Raw genomic sequence first — 17,662 nt, 5'->3', positions numbered from 1 at the left:
TGAAAAAAATTTAGTATAGAGGTGGGACATATGCAATTTTAGTTTTTTCATCTTCTTTAGTTTTGTGATACCTTTGTTTATTGACGATTTGCACTGTTCATTTTTGTAACGTAATTATAAATAGGTAGTACGATGGGCAATTTGGGGGAAGAGAGGTCATGGTGGTTTTGTGATGACTCTCTTTCTTTCTTTTTTTTTCTTGTAAAAAGTTGGGTTTTTTTTTTCTACTAGAGGTGAGGGTGCTACTAGTGTTTATTTTATGGATCTAGATCTGACTTGAATTGGGTTACATATGAAAAAATTGGTGTTTCTGGTACAAATTCTTCAATAATAAGAGGAAAGACTATTCTTTTGTTTTATTTAACCTGGTCTAAAGCAATAAATTCAAATACTGCAACAACGATTCTATGTATTGGTGGGTGGGAAGATGGATGAGAAGGAAAAGATTTGTTGGTTGAAAACAAATTTGAACGACTGGTATTGTTGTTGGAGAAATCGGAAGAAATAGCCAAAGGGGATAAGAGAGAGAATCGAGGAAGGTATTGTTTGAGTCAAACGCATATCAAAATTTTGAAATTAGTGAATTTCTACGAGGATCTTAATTTATCTGTTCGTCTTTTGTCAAATTTTTGGCAGGGACTATGACTTAAAGTTGCAGAATGTTGGGAAGCTGAATTCCAGCCAAAGATGGAGCTACCCTATTAGAAGGGGGTTAAAAAAAGAATTTTCCATACATATACATCTTGAAGAACCATTATACTGATCATTCTTGGTCTTTTTTGCGTCCTTTACGCGCCACCAGCTTATTACACCGTGATTGAAATTGGTTCTTTCAACCTAAGCGAAATAGATGGTTGTTTGGAAGTAGTTGAAGCAACAAACTTAAATTCAACAAGATTTTCAATTTTTGATAATATAAAAAGAGTGGAATTAGGCCTAAAACACAAGAAGAATCAACATGACCTTGGCTCTTGTTGGCTGACTCAAGTACCACCCGAACCGTTGTAGGTGGTTGGGAAATCTTACCCTAGGAAAGGCTACACAAGTAACAAGGGCATGGGTCCAATTTTTATCTCTTCTCCTTTTAGTCGAACTTCAATGAATTCGAAGTGAATATATCTCATGTAAATGAGTGGAGCTAGAAGAAACGGTGATCAAAAGAAGAAGGAATAAACAAACTTGAATATTCATGGAAGTTGGATTTGGTAATCGTGTGTATGGGGAAGTACTCTCATCATATTAGTACTTCAAAAGATGTGACCAGTGACTTCATCTCACTGTATTTTTAGTAAGTGGGCTTTGTTTAAATAATTATTGCCTAACGTCATAACAACTGCTAGCCCATGGGCTTAATCAATCCATTCTCCGCTCTAAGCCCTAATTATTAATCATAGCTATAGTTTTGGCTATTTATCGAACATAACAATAGTTCAAATTCATGATACAGTACATCAATTCGCTCTATATCATAGCTAACAGATACAAAGCGTACGCATGATGAGCAAATAACTTTTATTTTTTCAGATTTAATGTTTGTGTATATATATATATATACACACACAAACCCCAACTAGTTTGGAATTGGAGTGTTGTGGGGGTGGGAGGTGTTAATGAGTTTTACAAAATTAATGAAACTAGTTGTTAAATGGAAGGAAAGCAGCATTAATAATAACAAGTTACTGAGTTTTATTTAACAAACACTATATACAAGACTAGTTGGTTTGTCTAATCTACAAAGATTATTGCCACTACCCAAAGATTTAACAAACTTGCAACATGTTGGATGGACCCCCAGCTTATTTGAGCAGATCCTATTCTAAAGCTAATATCAGCAGTCCCATTACTACCTTACTATATATTTCTCTTCCACTGTTAACAGTTAATGCTTCTTCGATATATCCATTTCTTCTGTTTTTGCAAACCTTCCACGGATCCTTGGTTGACTATCAGCCAACGCCTTCCTGCAAGCATACTGCATAACACACATAACAGAACCATCACTTGCGTTGCACACTAGAGGCATAGACTGCCTTTGGGTTTACCGAATGTTTCATGAACAAGTGTTCCGATTCAAATCAATTTCACACTTTCGAGAGTTCGGAAATACAGCATCAGGCTAACTATTGAAATTACAGAGAAGAAATGGTTGATCAATACCTTGATTTTTCTGCCAAAATTCCTCTTGTTCTTCTTGTTCCGGTATCTGGAGAGCTGTTCCTTGCGAACATCAGAAGTGGAAGTTCCGATAATCTGTGGTTGACCCCGTGGAGAATGGATCACATTTATGTTGCCATTGCCCAGAGTCTGCAGTAAAAACTCAGTATGAGTGACCTAACCACATTCTGTTAAAAAGGACAAAAACATCTATACATTTGTGAGCTGGTACTTCATCTAGCAGCCAACACTGAAACAATGGTGCAACTTATTGACAGCTATGGCTCTCAGACTCTCACTACAATAAAGTAAGTGGAGTACACCATCCCTAAATTTTCTACATCTCTCCAGTTAACAATACATTGAGAGTGATGGAGAAAAAAATGATAGCGTCAGTTTCTTAGAACTTGAAGATGAACCAAATCAAGAAGAAAATGGTGGTAAGCAGACCAGTATGAGCATCAACAAATGATACAGTCCACTAGTTGGACTTAAGAGGCCTATGATTAACCAGTTCACATACTCAAAGGAATACTAAGAATCTCATTTGATTTGATACACTTTGTATAACCTTACTAGAGGCAGTTTTACGTTGCTAATACATGGATCTTCCAACTATAGAGTTCTTAATCTCAAAATTCAATTAATGACTCTTGAACATGATCTATACTATCCTGATGGACAAATTTGACTGTTTATCTCTGATTGCTTTTAGATATTAACAATAATACATTTATATCAAGCTTACCAAGAAAGAGAAAAAATGACTTTCATTTCTAAAGAACAAAGAGTACTAATTCAGATTTACCAAAACAGGTTAAAAGGAACAAAGGTGGAACACAAACAAATCATAACGAAATATTTAGAGTAAAGATCAACCTTTATGTCCCCTTCACTGAATGATCGTCGCATACCATAAACAGCTCCAAAGTCCATTCCACCAAAATCTATAAAATTTGCCCTCATTGGAGCCCCATGTATCCACTCCATGGAGCTAAGACACCCTGAACTAATACTTTTCTGGAAGGATCCCTCAGAAACCAAGTTTTCATCTGCAGTAAGGCTTCCATCAGCCTTCACAATAGGAATTTTCATGTCCAAGACTTCAGAGAGCGCATCTTTTTCAAATAGATCTTTTTTGCATTCATAGAAAACTTCACTCAGGAGTTGTTCATTCTCAATTGAAGTTTCTAGATCAGAAACTTTGAGTCCTTGGGGGGAGATGGCATCTTCTGAACACGAAATCATAGAAATAGCAGAAGTCATAGGATCAAGGCCCATCAATGGTTGTTCAAGAATTGGTTGAGGGGCTTTAAAGAGATCCCCTTCTCCCCCGAGGTCATATTCTGATATGGTTGATCCCTGTTGAGGTTATGCACGTAAGAATACATAATCAAAGCGGTAAAGAACATGACATAAAATGCTTCAAAATTGTCATTGTAAAATTTGAAGCAGACATGTATAATTAGCACAACCAAGTTCAAAGGCATAGAGTAGTCAACTCATCACAGAATTTAAATGTCATACTTGGTTACGGTCTGGCGCAGAGTTTAAATTAAATACACCAATCAATAAAAAAGTAGAGTAAGATAAAACATTTCACTCAAATGCAATCAGGACTGTCAAGATCACTCAAACCCAACATAAGTTAACAAAATACACCATCACTTATAGAAAATCAAAAGGACTTAAACATTTGTGTCATGCCAGAAGCACAAATATTAACCACATGAACTTCTACAACACGTCAATTCTAGAATACCAGGGTTATATGCTCACAGCTCACCATCAGATATTTCTGTAAAGGACGTTTTTTTGGTACGAGCAAAAGGCACAAGGATTCTAGTGACAAACAGATAATCAATTTAGAAACAGCTATAGATAACGATAGCCCTTGCTTATTCTCTCTTACGCATATAAAAAGTTAATAAAAGGTGGTGTAGAAGAACCAAACAACTTTTCAAGGAATTCAGCTTACACATGCCCCTAGAAGGAAAAAGGGGAGAAACTGAGAGAGATAGAGCACATTCATACAGATAGTGGAAACTCGATAATGTCCATTAAGTTAAACAAACCAGAAAAGGAACAAAACCAACAACTAAAGATAAAAGAATCAGCCGTTGTCATTGGTTCATTTCAAGCAAGATAAGACCGGACCAAATCAACCATGAATTTGATATTTTCCATATGAAAAGAACTAAGTGGTTTACTCAGACCAAATAGGTTCTGAAAGTTACAAATCATTAACCTTTATGCTCTCAAAGCCATTGGTTAGAAACTATCCAAATTCTTCTAGTATGGAGAGACCTGTAACTTTTCAGCAATGTTATCTTCTCTCAGAGAATCAATCAGCACACTAACCAAACCAAACAAAAACTCCCTATCCTCTAAACAACAAAGGTGAAACTTAACTTTTGCTTTTCTCTTTTTTTCCAACTTTTCAATCTTTCAACTCTTTTAAGTGCGGTTGAAAAGTGAGGCCTTAACGACAACTTGGCCGCCAAAAAAGGAAAGAAAGAATCAGAAAAGGGAATTTACATGGGAAGTAAGTGGTGGCCACTTATGTTTTTATATGAAGGTAAGAGAGAATAATCAACACGGAAAGGAACTCATGATTTTGAAATACTCATTTCTTTTTCTTTATTCAACAATATACAGATCTAGCACATCTCATGAACTCACATGATATCCATTTTAACTCTATAAACAAGCAAAAAAACAAACAAACAAGAATCAAACTTTTTCTCTTCTTCTTCTTCTCTTAATCAATAGTGATAGCAGACAAGATAACTCCTATTAAGTTTACACAATCAAGCAAAAAATGGAAGAAATTAACAGCAAAAAAAAAAAACTGGGTTTTCCCTTCATTTCTTCAATTACTGATGAAGAAACTGAAAAGGGTAATCAAAATCAAGCTCTTCATTTCACAAATCACTCGAAAGGAAACAAAACCCACAAAGTAAAAACTGAGAAATTTGCACCAAGATTTCACCTCAAAATAGTTAAAATCAGCAACCCTAAGTTTAAACCCCCAAATTTAAGAAAACCCCATTAACCCTAACGCTACATCATATCACATTTCAATCTTCAAACTTCAAATCGATGAAGCTTAAATAAATCAGAAAAATGCCAATAAAAAAAAAACCCACAAACAACAAAGCAACAAGGTAACTACCATTGATGCATTTGGTTCATGTGAGCTACAGAAATCTTCAAAGTGTTGAATTTCGGAAGGGAAAGTCTGAAAGTAAGGGTACATTAACCCAGTCTCTGCATACATTTTTGTTCCACAGTTGAGTCTCTTAACAAACAAAAAAAGCTTTAAAACCCCTTTTGTGTGAATTGAATTGAATTGAATGAATAAGAAGGTAGTTCAATGAAGGAAAAGGGGCATTTATAGGTGTCAAAAACAGAGCAAAAAACAAAAGCAGTAGTAGCACAGAGCAGAAACATAAACAGAGAGAGAGAGAGAGAGTAAAAAGGAGGTGTTGAAAAAGAATATGTTTTTGGCTGCTTCTTAGAGTCTTCATTCAAGTAAAATAATTTTATTTTATTTTATTTTAGAAGAGAAAAATAACTTGTTCCTTTTTTTATATAATGAGTAATTTTTAGAAATATCACTTTGTTTTAGAATTATAATATTATTTAATTTTATTTATTTATTTTAAATTATATTTGATACAAAAAATATATTCTCTCTTTCCTATTAGGATGTTATGTCACATTATTTTTTTATTATTGAAAAAATTATATTTTAAACCTATGTAAACGTTAGGTTACAATATTTCTTTTTTTATAAAATATTATTTTCTATTTATGTTTTTTGAAAATATTTTATTTTTTAGGTATATAAAGATAAATTTTTAAAATAAATTTAAAAAAAGCATCTCATTTCTACAACTAAATATATCTTAAAAATAAGTTTTTTTTAATTTTTTAATGATAATTATTATCTTTTACACAAGTTTTTAATTAATTTTTTAAATAATAATTATAGATTTTTTATAGTGCACTTTTTCTTCTCATATTTAGATAGATATTTTTACAATCTATTTTGTAGGAGCATTCCCTAAAATCACTGAAAGTATGATAAATATAAATAGACATTATAGTTTTTTATAAAATAATCCAATTTTCATTTTTCATTTTTTAACCTTAAAAATTAAAATTTGAAGCATTTAAAGATCTTTCATTTTTTCCAGCAATAGCCATTACTATTTTTATAAAAAAAATAGTTTTTTCATTTTTTTCCTCTAAAATTGAAATTAGGGGCATTTGAAAATCATTCATTTTTGTTGTTATAGTTTTTTTTAACAAAAGAACTTTTATTTTCTATTTAAAATAGCTATATTAAAATTCATGTTTTTTAATAGTATTTTCAGAGCATATTTAAAATATTTTTTGAAAAATTAAAATTCTTAAATATTTGTGGTGCTTACATGTGACACTTTTTACTTCTCTTTTATATATAGATAGATTTTTTTAAAATAAAAATAGAGAAACCCACATATTATACCTAGTAGAAAAAATTACAGAACTGTAATATGAACTCCTTCGGTTCTTCAAAAAAATATGTGAGTTCTTCTTGTTCTTCATAAGAATTAGAAAAATATTAATAATAAATTAAAAATGTGACATAACTCCCTAGTAGAAGAGAAATATGTAGTTTTTATGTCAAATATATTTTAAGTAAAATAGGCAAAGTTGGATGATATTGTAGTCCTAACACAAACATAAGTGATATTCCTGGATAATTTCTCAAATATGGGTGACTATCTAGAAAAATTACTCATTATAAAATATATTGTATTATATTGCATTCATTATTACTATTGTTTTCTTTTATCTTAATTTATATGATAAAATAATTTTATTAAGAATTAAATATTGTGATCACATTATTTAAATTGAATTTTTTCTTATTATATAAAAAAATAAATATTAGAATAGGGATAGGGACATTTGAAAGAAAGAATGACAATTTAATAATGATGTAATTATACCAAAAAGCTATTACTCTATAAAAAGGTCATTTTCTAGGTATTAGTACAAGTTGATAAATTAAATTGGCCATAAATATCAGAGAATTGATAGATTAAAACTAATTAAAATAGGTAGGTTTATCTCTGGCAAGTCTACACAAAAAGAGATACCGGTACCACATGACTTAGATTGTCATATTAGCCTACGTAATAAATAGATATATTTATTTATTTAATTTTATATATATTATTTATAAATATTTAAAATTAATCTATATAAATATTATTATGACAAAGAAAAATATGACAACAGTAAAATCATCTACCTACCTACAAAAACATGTGAATGAAACTTAGGGAAAAAAAAGAAGAAAATGAAAAAGATAGGACTAAAATATAAATGCTAGTTACCGAACAATTTATTAGCTATTAGTAATAGATTGTACTCCTATAATTTAGATTAATTTGGTTACAAAGGGTTTTCTTTTGAAAATTTTGGTCATATACGTTTTTATTTTAAAAAATAAATCCATAATCCGTCAAAATTTTCCTTTCCTTTTTGGTGTTTTGAGTATAAATCCTTATTTTTTTTATTTAGTTTTATATATAGCGTTTCAGAAGAAAAAATCGAAACGAGAATAATTTTATTTTATTACGAAAGAGAGGGTCATTTGATAGCTAAATAAGAAATAAGTTATTTATATATTAATTTTCGTATAACTTATATGACGTTTGGTGGATAGATAGCAATTGAGTTATTCATGTATAAAATTAAATATGGTATTCGAGAAAATCTATGTATTATTTTACGCAAGATAAAAGATAGAGTCATTAACCTCTACATAAAATAATACGTGAATTCACTCATAATCAACCATTATATTACTAATACATACAGCTCTAGTGAGCTATCAAACTACTCCTTAATATATATCTCATAATTGGAATTTAAGTAAAAGATACTGTAAGCAAATCTTATCTCAATTTTAACGTATATATTGTAAATCTGAAAAAAGAAGTACATAATTTTCTTCAATTTAATTTCTACATTATCAATTTCATTAAAATTGAAATATGAATGAAACACTTCATTCTATTATTTTTTTAAAATGATGACGAAAAATGTAGTCATTGACATAAAAAAAAAAACAAAGAGTGTTTGATGAATAGGAAGTGTACAAAAGAACAACATCAACATCATTTATTACGTAATTGTATGATCACTCTTAGTAATTTAATCGTAAGCCAATTGTATATTATATTGTTTGTATATGGAGGATACTGGTGAATGCACCAAACCCATTTTTTTAATGTTATTATATAATATATAAATTAGTGGAACATATTTTATGGAGTAAAAGTACTAGTCATTTGAACCTTACTAAAGTCCAAGCAACCCTCCCAGGCTTGTGGACGAAAAATTTCGTCCTTTTTTCTTGGTAGTGCGCGGAGACGGAGCTAGAGAATAATGTATGAATTTTTCGATCGAATTTCAAAATTTTTGTTTTAAATTATTATTTGATATATATGAAAATATTATAATATTTCATAAACTTTATATTTAAATTTCGATTTCGCTAGTGTTACATAAAAATCTTGGAATTGCTTCATTGTTGGCATATTGATTTTTTATGTTATATTTCACCTTCCTAGTTATAATAATCTTTTATTTATAACAAGTAGTGAAAATCATTCTAATATACGATAGTTAATGAAGTATGGATATCTTTGGGATTAAAATAATTTTGTAATTTTTTATAATATTAAAAAATAGATTCTATGCATATTTTGGTTTGTAATAATTAAATAAGATTTAAATATCCAATATTATTATGATGGTATAAATAACGTAATTTGAATGAAATATTGATATTTAATTGTGACTTAAAATGAAATAAAAAATTATTTTATAAATATATCTTTTTGAGTTTTTTTTTAGTAATAAAATAAGTGATCGATCCGACCAAGAAAGTTTGGTAGCTAGTGAATTGGAATAATGGCGGAGAAGCTGACTATATTAGACTTAGAGGCATTATTATTATTATTATTATTATTATTATTATTATTATTATTACATCCTTTCTGTCTCAATTCATACGATATATTTTATTTTTTAAGATTTAAATATTTTAAATTAATTATGTATTTATGTATAAAATTTTTAATTTTTTAAATAAAATTTTTATATTTGTAAAATATTGATTTACTTTTTTTATTATTACTATTATTATTTTAGTGGGGATACCCATAAGTAGCTCATTCCATTAGTGGTAATGCATTGCCTTTGTTCACGTGCGTTGTGCATCCACATTGTGGGAACGATATACATATAATTTTGTTATAAAAAATTCAATAATGTTGGTGATCATGTACAAAACCATCACGAGATAAATGATTGTTTGGATGGTTTGTTAGTCGATCTGTTATATTGTATTGTATTATGCTATTAATTTGTATACTATATTTAATTTTGATTGAGATTTAATTTTATCAATTAGATCGTATCGTTTAAATTCATTATTAGATAATGATGAAAAAGATTTATTTTGTGTTATAATTGATTTGGTATGAGCACATTATTATTGAAATTGTTGATGTATGCTATTATGTATTCATTTAAACAATACAATATGATACATCGTGAAAGAATAAGTGACAACCATGTCTAAATTGAGGGTAAATAGTTGTTTTTTTAATATTATTGTTCGGACCAACTTATGTGCACATCAACTAATTCATCGTGCAATTAGCTCTAGCCTATAAATACCAGTGACCAGAAACCATGTTTATCACAATTAAAACAAATGAGTTAGTACGCTACTAGTTGAAATTCAAACATGAAATCTTCGAATTGTTCTCTTAATGTATGGAGAATCAAGTAGATTGATAATGATTAGGTGAAGTCTGAAGACGATAATAATGACTAACCCTCTTTACCTCAAGCAATCTTTCGTTAATTCATATCATGATTAATCTCCTTTATCTCGTTGAGTGTCTTTATATTGCCACGTAAATTTATAATTTTTGTTTGATTAATTAGTACATATAATAATTAAGTTAGTAACTATCTAACAATAGGAGAGACATATATTTCCGACCATATATGTGGGTGTACTCGTTCCTTATATATAATTACAATTCTAAATTTGATTCTGAACAGACCTCTTACCTAAGGGTGTAACACGCGTTATTTTGGATAGAACAATCCGTACTATATGTTTTGAATAGTTTACCGTTTTTAAGTAGTTATTACATGTGAAGTGAATCTTTTTCCTTCGTAATGTCTCCCTATTATTGGATTGTGGGTCATGATAATGATATTTTGGTAACAAAAAAGAGGATAGTGTTACCTTCATTTGCAATATAATTGACATTTGATCAAAAATAGCTAATTTTATAACCTAAATATATTGTGAATAGATTCATGTTCTATAAATGATTTTTGAATGATTAAAGAGTACTCAAAATTATGACAATTCACATCGTGAGAAGTCAAATCTATGTCTCTTGAGTTAAACAAATGTGTACTAATACATACTCTAAAAAGAAGTTTTCTAATTCAAAAAATAATATGATATGGTCTTTTATTGATATGTTTTTTTGGAAAGAAAGAAAAGAAAATTGTAAATCTAGTACTTTTATCAAAATTGATTGATGATTTAAGGGAAATAAAAGATATTCTATTTGCTTTTTCTAATCCCCCCCCCCCCCCCCGCCCCCACCCCCCTACTGGGGCGGATCACGTTGGGTTCAGGAGGTTCACTCGAATTTTCTCGGCAAAAAAATACACGATATATATAAGGTAAATTTAATGTACTTTTGTAAATATACATATTTTAAAGCCTCTAAAAACAAATAGAAATAGATGGCTAAGTGACAAGTCCCCTGAATATTAAGACTTTTTTCGCCTTATTTTAAAATGTGCTAAAGTGTGTTTTTAAACCCAAAACTTCAAGGAATCCATTTCTAAATACTTATTTACATGTTTATACTTTTATTTTTCGAATCTCCTGAACGAGAATCCTAGGTCCGCCACTGCCCACACACGCCCTTCTGAAGCTCTATGTTCCCTTTCTCAGTGGCTTAGACTTGCAACCTTTGAAAGTAAAAGGTGTTTACTAATCCAAAAATTCTCCTTCTTGTCAAGAAGAATTACCTTTTTTTATTCATATTATTATCATCATCTATATTCTAAGACACTTCCCAATAAATGAACTTTGATTTTGTTCCTTTATATATATATATATATATATATATATATATATATATATTGGTTGGTGATGATACACTACATCAAAAATGATTATTATCATTAATTAATTTTTAATAGCCGTTAATATTTATTTTTAGTGACAATTAACACTCTTTGTATATGTTCCTAAAATATTTAACAACATCTATTCTAATAACATTAACCAATGCAGATAAATTTTTTTACATTTTTTATTAATATCAATATTTATTGCTGTTAAAAGTTATTTTTATTGTAGTGAATTGATGGTAATCGTAATATGCATGTTAGTAACCTGTAGCAATAATTGTGCAGAGGTGATTGGGAAGGATAATTTTTTATCAAAATTAAATCGTACAGTCAAAGAATATTATCTTTTTTCTTATCGTGCTAATTTATATCTACATAAAATATAATTAAAATTCGTAAATCGTTTTGTGATGTATAATTCCTAAAAAGAAACTAGAGAAAGATGATTTCATATATCAAATGAGTAATTATTTTTCATTTTAACTCTATTTTTTTTAATTTGTTAAGGTGGGGACTGGGGAATAGTACAATGTAGGGTTGGCACAGAAAACACTTATCCACATCAGCTATTTACGTCAAATTAATTTAATTTTTATCAAAATATATATTATTTAATTAAGACACATGACATGCATATATTGAATTGATCTTATGTATATGTGAAAATAATAGCCAAAATAATATTGTGTAATAATGTCATAGACAATTTATAGAATTATCCATCAATAACATTCATACTAAAATATTGTGTGATTATATTTTATAAAAGATACATAATATACATAATATTTATAATTATAAATGTTATGTACATTTAAATTTGAATTTTTGCAAATATCTAAGAGAAAACAAAAAAATATTTAACTGGCATTATGTATTCGCCGTTTATAATCATAGCTTTATGAAAAAACAATTATTGACATTTACATATTTTACATTCATACTCTTTAATTTTGTATACTTTTATTGAAAATAACTAAATATTATTTAATTAAATATCAATTATCAATATACATATATAATAATACCCATTATTTTGACGGTATATACAAAATATGAGCCAATATATTTTAAATCAAATGGTCAAACGGTCAAACCATACGATATTTGAAGAAATCTTTGGGAAGATTCTTCGTATATGCCTTTGCACTACTTCTCATGATTCATTTCACTTCTACAAATATTTAATTCACTAGATATCCAATTCAAAATCTTATTTTTCATCTGGTGATCGATATTTTTATGAAGTTCTAACTAAATTTAACAGTCTACATTAGAGTTTCAATCAAATTCAGATCACGTATTACAGAGCCTATTTAAAATTAACGCTTTCAACAAGGTTTTTTTTCATATTAGAACTTGAATAGGAGAACTGATTAACATGTGCGGAGCTACCCTAGGACAAGGGGTGACATCCGTTTGTCAGAAAATCACATTGTATAAATAGATCAAAATTTAATTTTATGAATATTTATACAAGTATAGACACATCTTATAAGTTGAAGGTTTAGTACAGTGATTAAGGGGTTATAAAAAATATTTGAGGTTGTGTGACTATCCTTGATATCATCATTTAATTATTTTATACTTAATAATTTTTATATCAATACACCGCATCTCATGTTGGTACCTTAAAAACTTTCAAAAATGGTAGGTATATATAGTCCATTTGCATATAAGAGGAAAATAGAAACGAATTCTTTCGAAGTTACTATTCTATGTTTTTCTAAATAAAAAGTTACTTTTATTCAGGAGCATTAACTACTCATCGAGACTTTTTACGTATAAAGTTAAAAATTATCTTTGTATGGAAACATATTACTACCATTATCAATTTGTGTCTTGGTCACTAAGAGACTCGAATATACATAATAATTTCGATTATAAAAATTTATGTTAAATTTAAAATTTAAAATTTTAAATCAATTATCAAGTCATATCTTCAGAAAAATTTACCCGCATCAGATGCTTAGATTAAGTTAATGTAATTTTCAAATTTTAAATATTCGATGTGGGTAAGTTTTACCTTATATTTCTTATATTTAATTCTTTATCAATTCGGTCCAATTAGTTATATAGATTTATTAGTAATATACTAATTTTTTAAATTTTAATTAATAAGTATTTCATTAATCATATATAATAAGATAAAATAACTATCTTACTACATCAATCATAAAACTGTCGTTACATATATCGTCACATGAAGAAATTTAACTATATAAAATTATATATTCTTAAAAATTAAATAAATCAATATCCCCTTCAAGTTGCAGTGTCTTTATCATTCCACTGGCTAGATTCAGAAATAATGAAAGCACTTGAATGGGGCTGTGCTAAGCCAGTGGCTAATAATAGTCCAAACACCGCTTCGATATGGATTGTGGTGTAGTAATAAGATTGTTTCATTCTTAACTAGAGATTTCGAGTTTGAATCGTATATATTAAAAAAATTATGTTAAATGTATTGATTAACGTCAAATCTTACAATACATAATTCAAATTTAATCAGAGCTTCTTATAAACTTTAAACACCGTCAAGAAAGGTTATTATTAAACAAATCATGTCACTGAATATGATCAGAGTGTGAAAGGCTTGCTCACAAACTTTAATAATCATTGTGCCTAACACGTTAAAACATGAAGAAATTGTATTGGGTTTGGGCTTCAGTAGTGGGAATCCTATTTCGAAAAAGATAAAAAAAAATTGTAACAAGTTTGTTTTGATTTAGTTATTTAATGTGTTTTTATTTTAAAAATATTTTTATATCATATTAGCTTGTTTAGCTAGATATGTGAAGTTAAGTATTATAAAATTAACTTTCAGATATTATGAACAGATTTTATGTATTTATGTCTGAAGTTCATTTATAAATGCTTGAATTTAGTTATCTTTGTCCGATTTTATCCTTTTTCAGCTATATGTGCATAAATTTTTTTTATGAAAATAATTAAAATTAGACAGAAGATTGAACTTGGACAACATTTTACTAAAATTAAGGCAAAATGATTGAGTATAATTGAAGTTTAAGCGTATATATATAAATATATTTGACAAACATAATTAATTAAACTATAATCACATGTAAAAATAAATTAACTTCAGACATATATTCGTAAATTTCAGCTATATAAAACTTCCAACATTGTTATTGAAGTTAAACTTTATCAAAATTAGCTTCCTGACATTATAAAATTGAGATGCAATTGAGGAGAGTGTATATATAAAAAAAAATGAACACAAATTAAATGAAGATATCAAAACTATATATATATAAATTCACGCACTATTTTTCCCCTCGTATATGTGTGTTGCTATTGGTTATTTTTAAACATAATTAGGGTTTGCCTAACCCTCACCAATAATAAGGTGGCTTTAACTAATCTACATGCGGATCCTAAATATTTTGTTTCAAATTACTTATTAGGTATAAATATTAATTATAATTTGATAAAAAGGATAACATATCTATTATGAAAAATTAAAATTCATTGATCATAGAAAACTTACATCATCAAAGGAGTATTTCCTCTTTTTACACAGTAGTGAGTGGAATATTATTGTAACGACCCGTTTAGTCGTCTTGAGCAACAGACTTCAATTCTGGAAAAACTGGCAGAAGCGACGAACCCCACGACGGACCGTCGCAGGGTCTCGTTTCAAAACACTTAGAAAATCTGAAATTGGGTACTGAAAATCGACTCTCTGAACTTCGTGACGGAATGGCAGGACGGACCGTCACAGGCAGGACGGACCGTCACAGGCGTGACGGACCGTCACAGAGACTTTAGTGAAAATTCATTCTCTGAACTTTGCGACGACCTGCAGGACGGACCGTCGCAGGCACGACGGCCCGTCACAGGTTGCGCAAATCCCAGGCAGAATCGGATTTCCTTACACGTTTTAAGGGACGTTTTGGGACTATTCTTTCCTTAATTATAGATTTCGTGGGTTTATATTAATAACTCAAATTCTTGGGGGTTAAAAGAGGTAACCCTAAGTTAATTAGTGGGGTATTATTGCCATCTTTTATTCTTAATTATATACTAATTAGGGTAAAAGAAAGAGGGTTTGAATAAGAAAAAAATAGAAAGAACGAAGAGAGACAGAAAAAGAAAAAGAACGAGTAGAGAGAGAGAGAAACGAAAAGGATAGCAAGGATTTTGAGAAGATAGCTTGTTGATCGCAATTCTTCAGTGGAGGTAGGTTATGGTTTTCATGCTATTCGTAGTAAACTCTTAATAGCGAATGATATGTGTTAGTAGTATTGCAAACCTTCTATATGCTTAATTGTATGCTTGCATGAATGATGTGATTACGTAATTGTGAATAAATAAGCATGATGAAGCTATTGAATCCCAAATCTTGAAAATAAACCCTAATCTACTTTGTTAATGATGATGCCTTGGTATAAAAGAAGGCTTGATGAACGAAAGTGGTGAGATTAGGGGATCGGGTGCCACGTTCCGGTACCAGGATAGAATATGGATCGGGTGTCACGTTCCGACACCAGGATAGTATATGGATCGGGTGCCACATTCCGGTACCAGGATAGAATATGGATCGGGTGTCACGTTCCGACACCAGGATAGTAAATGGATCGGGTGCCACGTTCCGGTACCAGGATAGAATGAGGATCGGAGTGTCACGTCCCGACACCAGGATAGTATATTGAGGAGCGGAGTGTCACGTACCGGCACGAGGGGAATAAAGATAATGAATCTTGAAATATGTTAATATATTCAATCTAATGAATTGAATTCCCAAATGAGTATGATGAGGAGGCGTGAGTCCTCATTGATGTGCTTGGTGTTGTAACCAAGGGTTATGGTAACTATAAATGCTGCATGTTAAGGATATTAGTTGATTTTATGATATTGCTTAATACATACTGTTCCCTATTTTGAGTTGGCCGATGATATCTACTCAGTACCCGTGGTTTGTACTGACCCCTACTTTTATGTTTTTCTTCTTGTTATTTGTGGAGTGCAGCAAACGTGCCGTCATCTTCGACTCAACAGTAACTCAAGCCAGTCTTCGTCACACCGGATCTTCAGGGTGAGCTAACGCGTCTAGCTTGGACTGGATCTTCTCCTTCATGTCTTGATGCCTTGAACCTCCGGCATGGACTAGCTTCTTATGTATTTTTAGCTTTTAGAAACTCTTAGAATTAGTAGTTTAAAGTAGATGTTCTTGTGATGATGACTTCCAGGTTTTGGGAATAGTAGATGTTGAATATTGATAGTTATTGAATTGGTTTTTATTAATGAGTTTAAGTCTTCCGCATTATTTTCTGTTGATGTTACATTGAAATGTTAAGGTTTAGATTGGTTGGTTCGCTCACATAGGAGGGTAAGTGTGGGTGCCAGTCACAACCCGGTTTGGGTCGTGACAATTATTAATTTATTATTGTTTTTTCAGTACGAGAGGAGTATTATTGAAAACCAAAATTGTTGATTAAAAAAAAGTAAGAAGTATTTAAAAATGCGTCTGATTTTGGCGTGAATTATCAATTTTATACTTCTTTTGTTTTTAATTATTTGTCCACTTTTAAATTGACACACCTATTAAGAAATTGATAATTGAGATACTGAGTTTATTATTTTACCCATATTAATTATGGAGATTAATTAAAAAATTAATATTTTCAAGAAAATCTATCTTTTTCAAAGTAATCAACTCATAGGTAAAAAAATTGTTCTTTCTTGATTTGTCAAAATACACAAGTAAATAGGTACAACTAAAAAAAATGTGGACAAGTGATTAGGGACAGAGAGAGTACTTAAATTATTAATATTCTTAAAAACGCATTTTTACTTGACTAACTAAATTTAGAATTTTAAATACACCTAGATTTTTCATATGACATAACAAGTAATATTAAAGACTCAAACTCTTATAAGAGCATGAATCTCTTAATTGAAAGTCGAGAAAAATATTGAAAACAATTATAAACATGACAAGAATTTAGGAGTGTATTTCACCTATATTACAGAATCAAAGGTGTGTTTGAGTCCAATTATTTAGGTAAACAATGTTTTTGGGAATTTTTACTTAAATAATATATTTTAGTTGATTAATTACCTTTTTTAAATGTTACTTCATGTTTATATATAATGGTATCAATATTAGCTAAATGAGATTGTCACTATTGAATGTCGATGGAGTCAAGTATTTGTTCCAACAAATTGCTTGAAAATGATATTCAAATTTTTAACTATTTAATTTGAATATTGTTTACTAGTTAAATATATCTTTCTAATA

The 17,662-nt window shown here is 29.5% G+C and overlaps 1 protein-coding gene across 4 annotated transcripts; it reads right to left on the bottom strand.

The window, feature by feature from the left end:
* Positions 1-1,662: 1,662 nt before the first annotated feature.
* On the bottom strand, positions 1,663-5,718 carry LOC101255179 (zinc finger protein CO3). Of its 4 annotated transcripts, none has more exons than XM_004234910.5 (4): positions 5,330-5,718; positions 3,034-3,516; positions 2,158-2,304; positions 1,663-1,972 (listed from the first exon to the last, which is right to left on the bottom strand). In XM_004234910.5, the coding sequence occupies exons 1-4, from the start codon at positions 5,432-5,434 to the stop codon at positions 1,880-1,882; spliced, it is 828 nt and encodes a 275-aa protein (XP_004234958.2). In that variant the 5' UTR covers positions 5,435-5,718; the 3' UTR covers positions 1,663-1,879. The 4 variants fall into 4 exon arrangements, with proteins under 4 accessions (XP_004234958.2, XP_025885720.2, XP_069151163.1 ...); XM_026029935.2 differs by having other exon boundaries at positions 4,403-5,716; XM_069295062.1 differs by lacking the exon at positions 5,330-5,718 and adding an exon at positions 3,941-4,343.
* Between the last annotated feature and the right edge of the window lie 11,944 nt (positions 5,719-17,662).

This window comes from Solanum lycopersicum, chromosome 3 (genome assembly GCF_036512215.1).
Source record: "Solanum lycopersicum chromosome 3, SLM_r2.1".
Lineage (NCBI taxonomy): Eukaryota > Viridiplantae > Streptophyta > Magnoliopsida > Solanales > Solanaceae > Solanum > Solanum lycopersicum.
This window is presented reverse-complemented; position numbering and strand designations above follow the sequence as displayed.

What these genes read in the sequence shown, in the direction of transcription:
- LOC101255179 (XM_004234910.5), bottom strand. Translation starts at nt 5,434, where the DNA reads ATGTATGCAGAGACTGGGTTAATGTACCCTTACTTTCAGACTTTCCCT. An exon ending in ATGAACCAAATGCATCAATG is followed by an intron (nt 3,517 to 5,329) that starts GTAGTTACCTTG and finishes TAACCTCAACAG; the next exon opens with GGATCAACCATATCAGAATA. An exon ending in TCAGTGAAGGGGACATAAAG is followed by an intron (nt 2,305 to 3,033) that starts GTTGATCTTTAC and finishes TTTTTACTGCAG; the next exon opens with ACTCTGGGCAATGGCAACAT.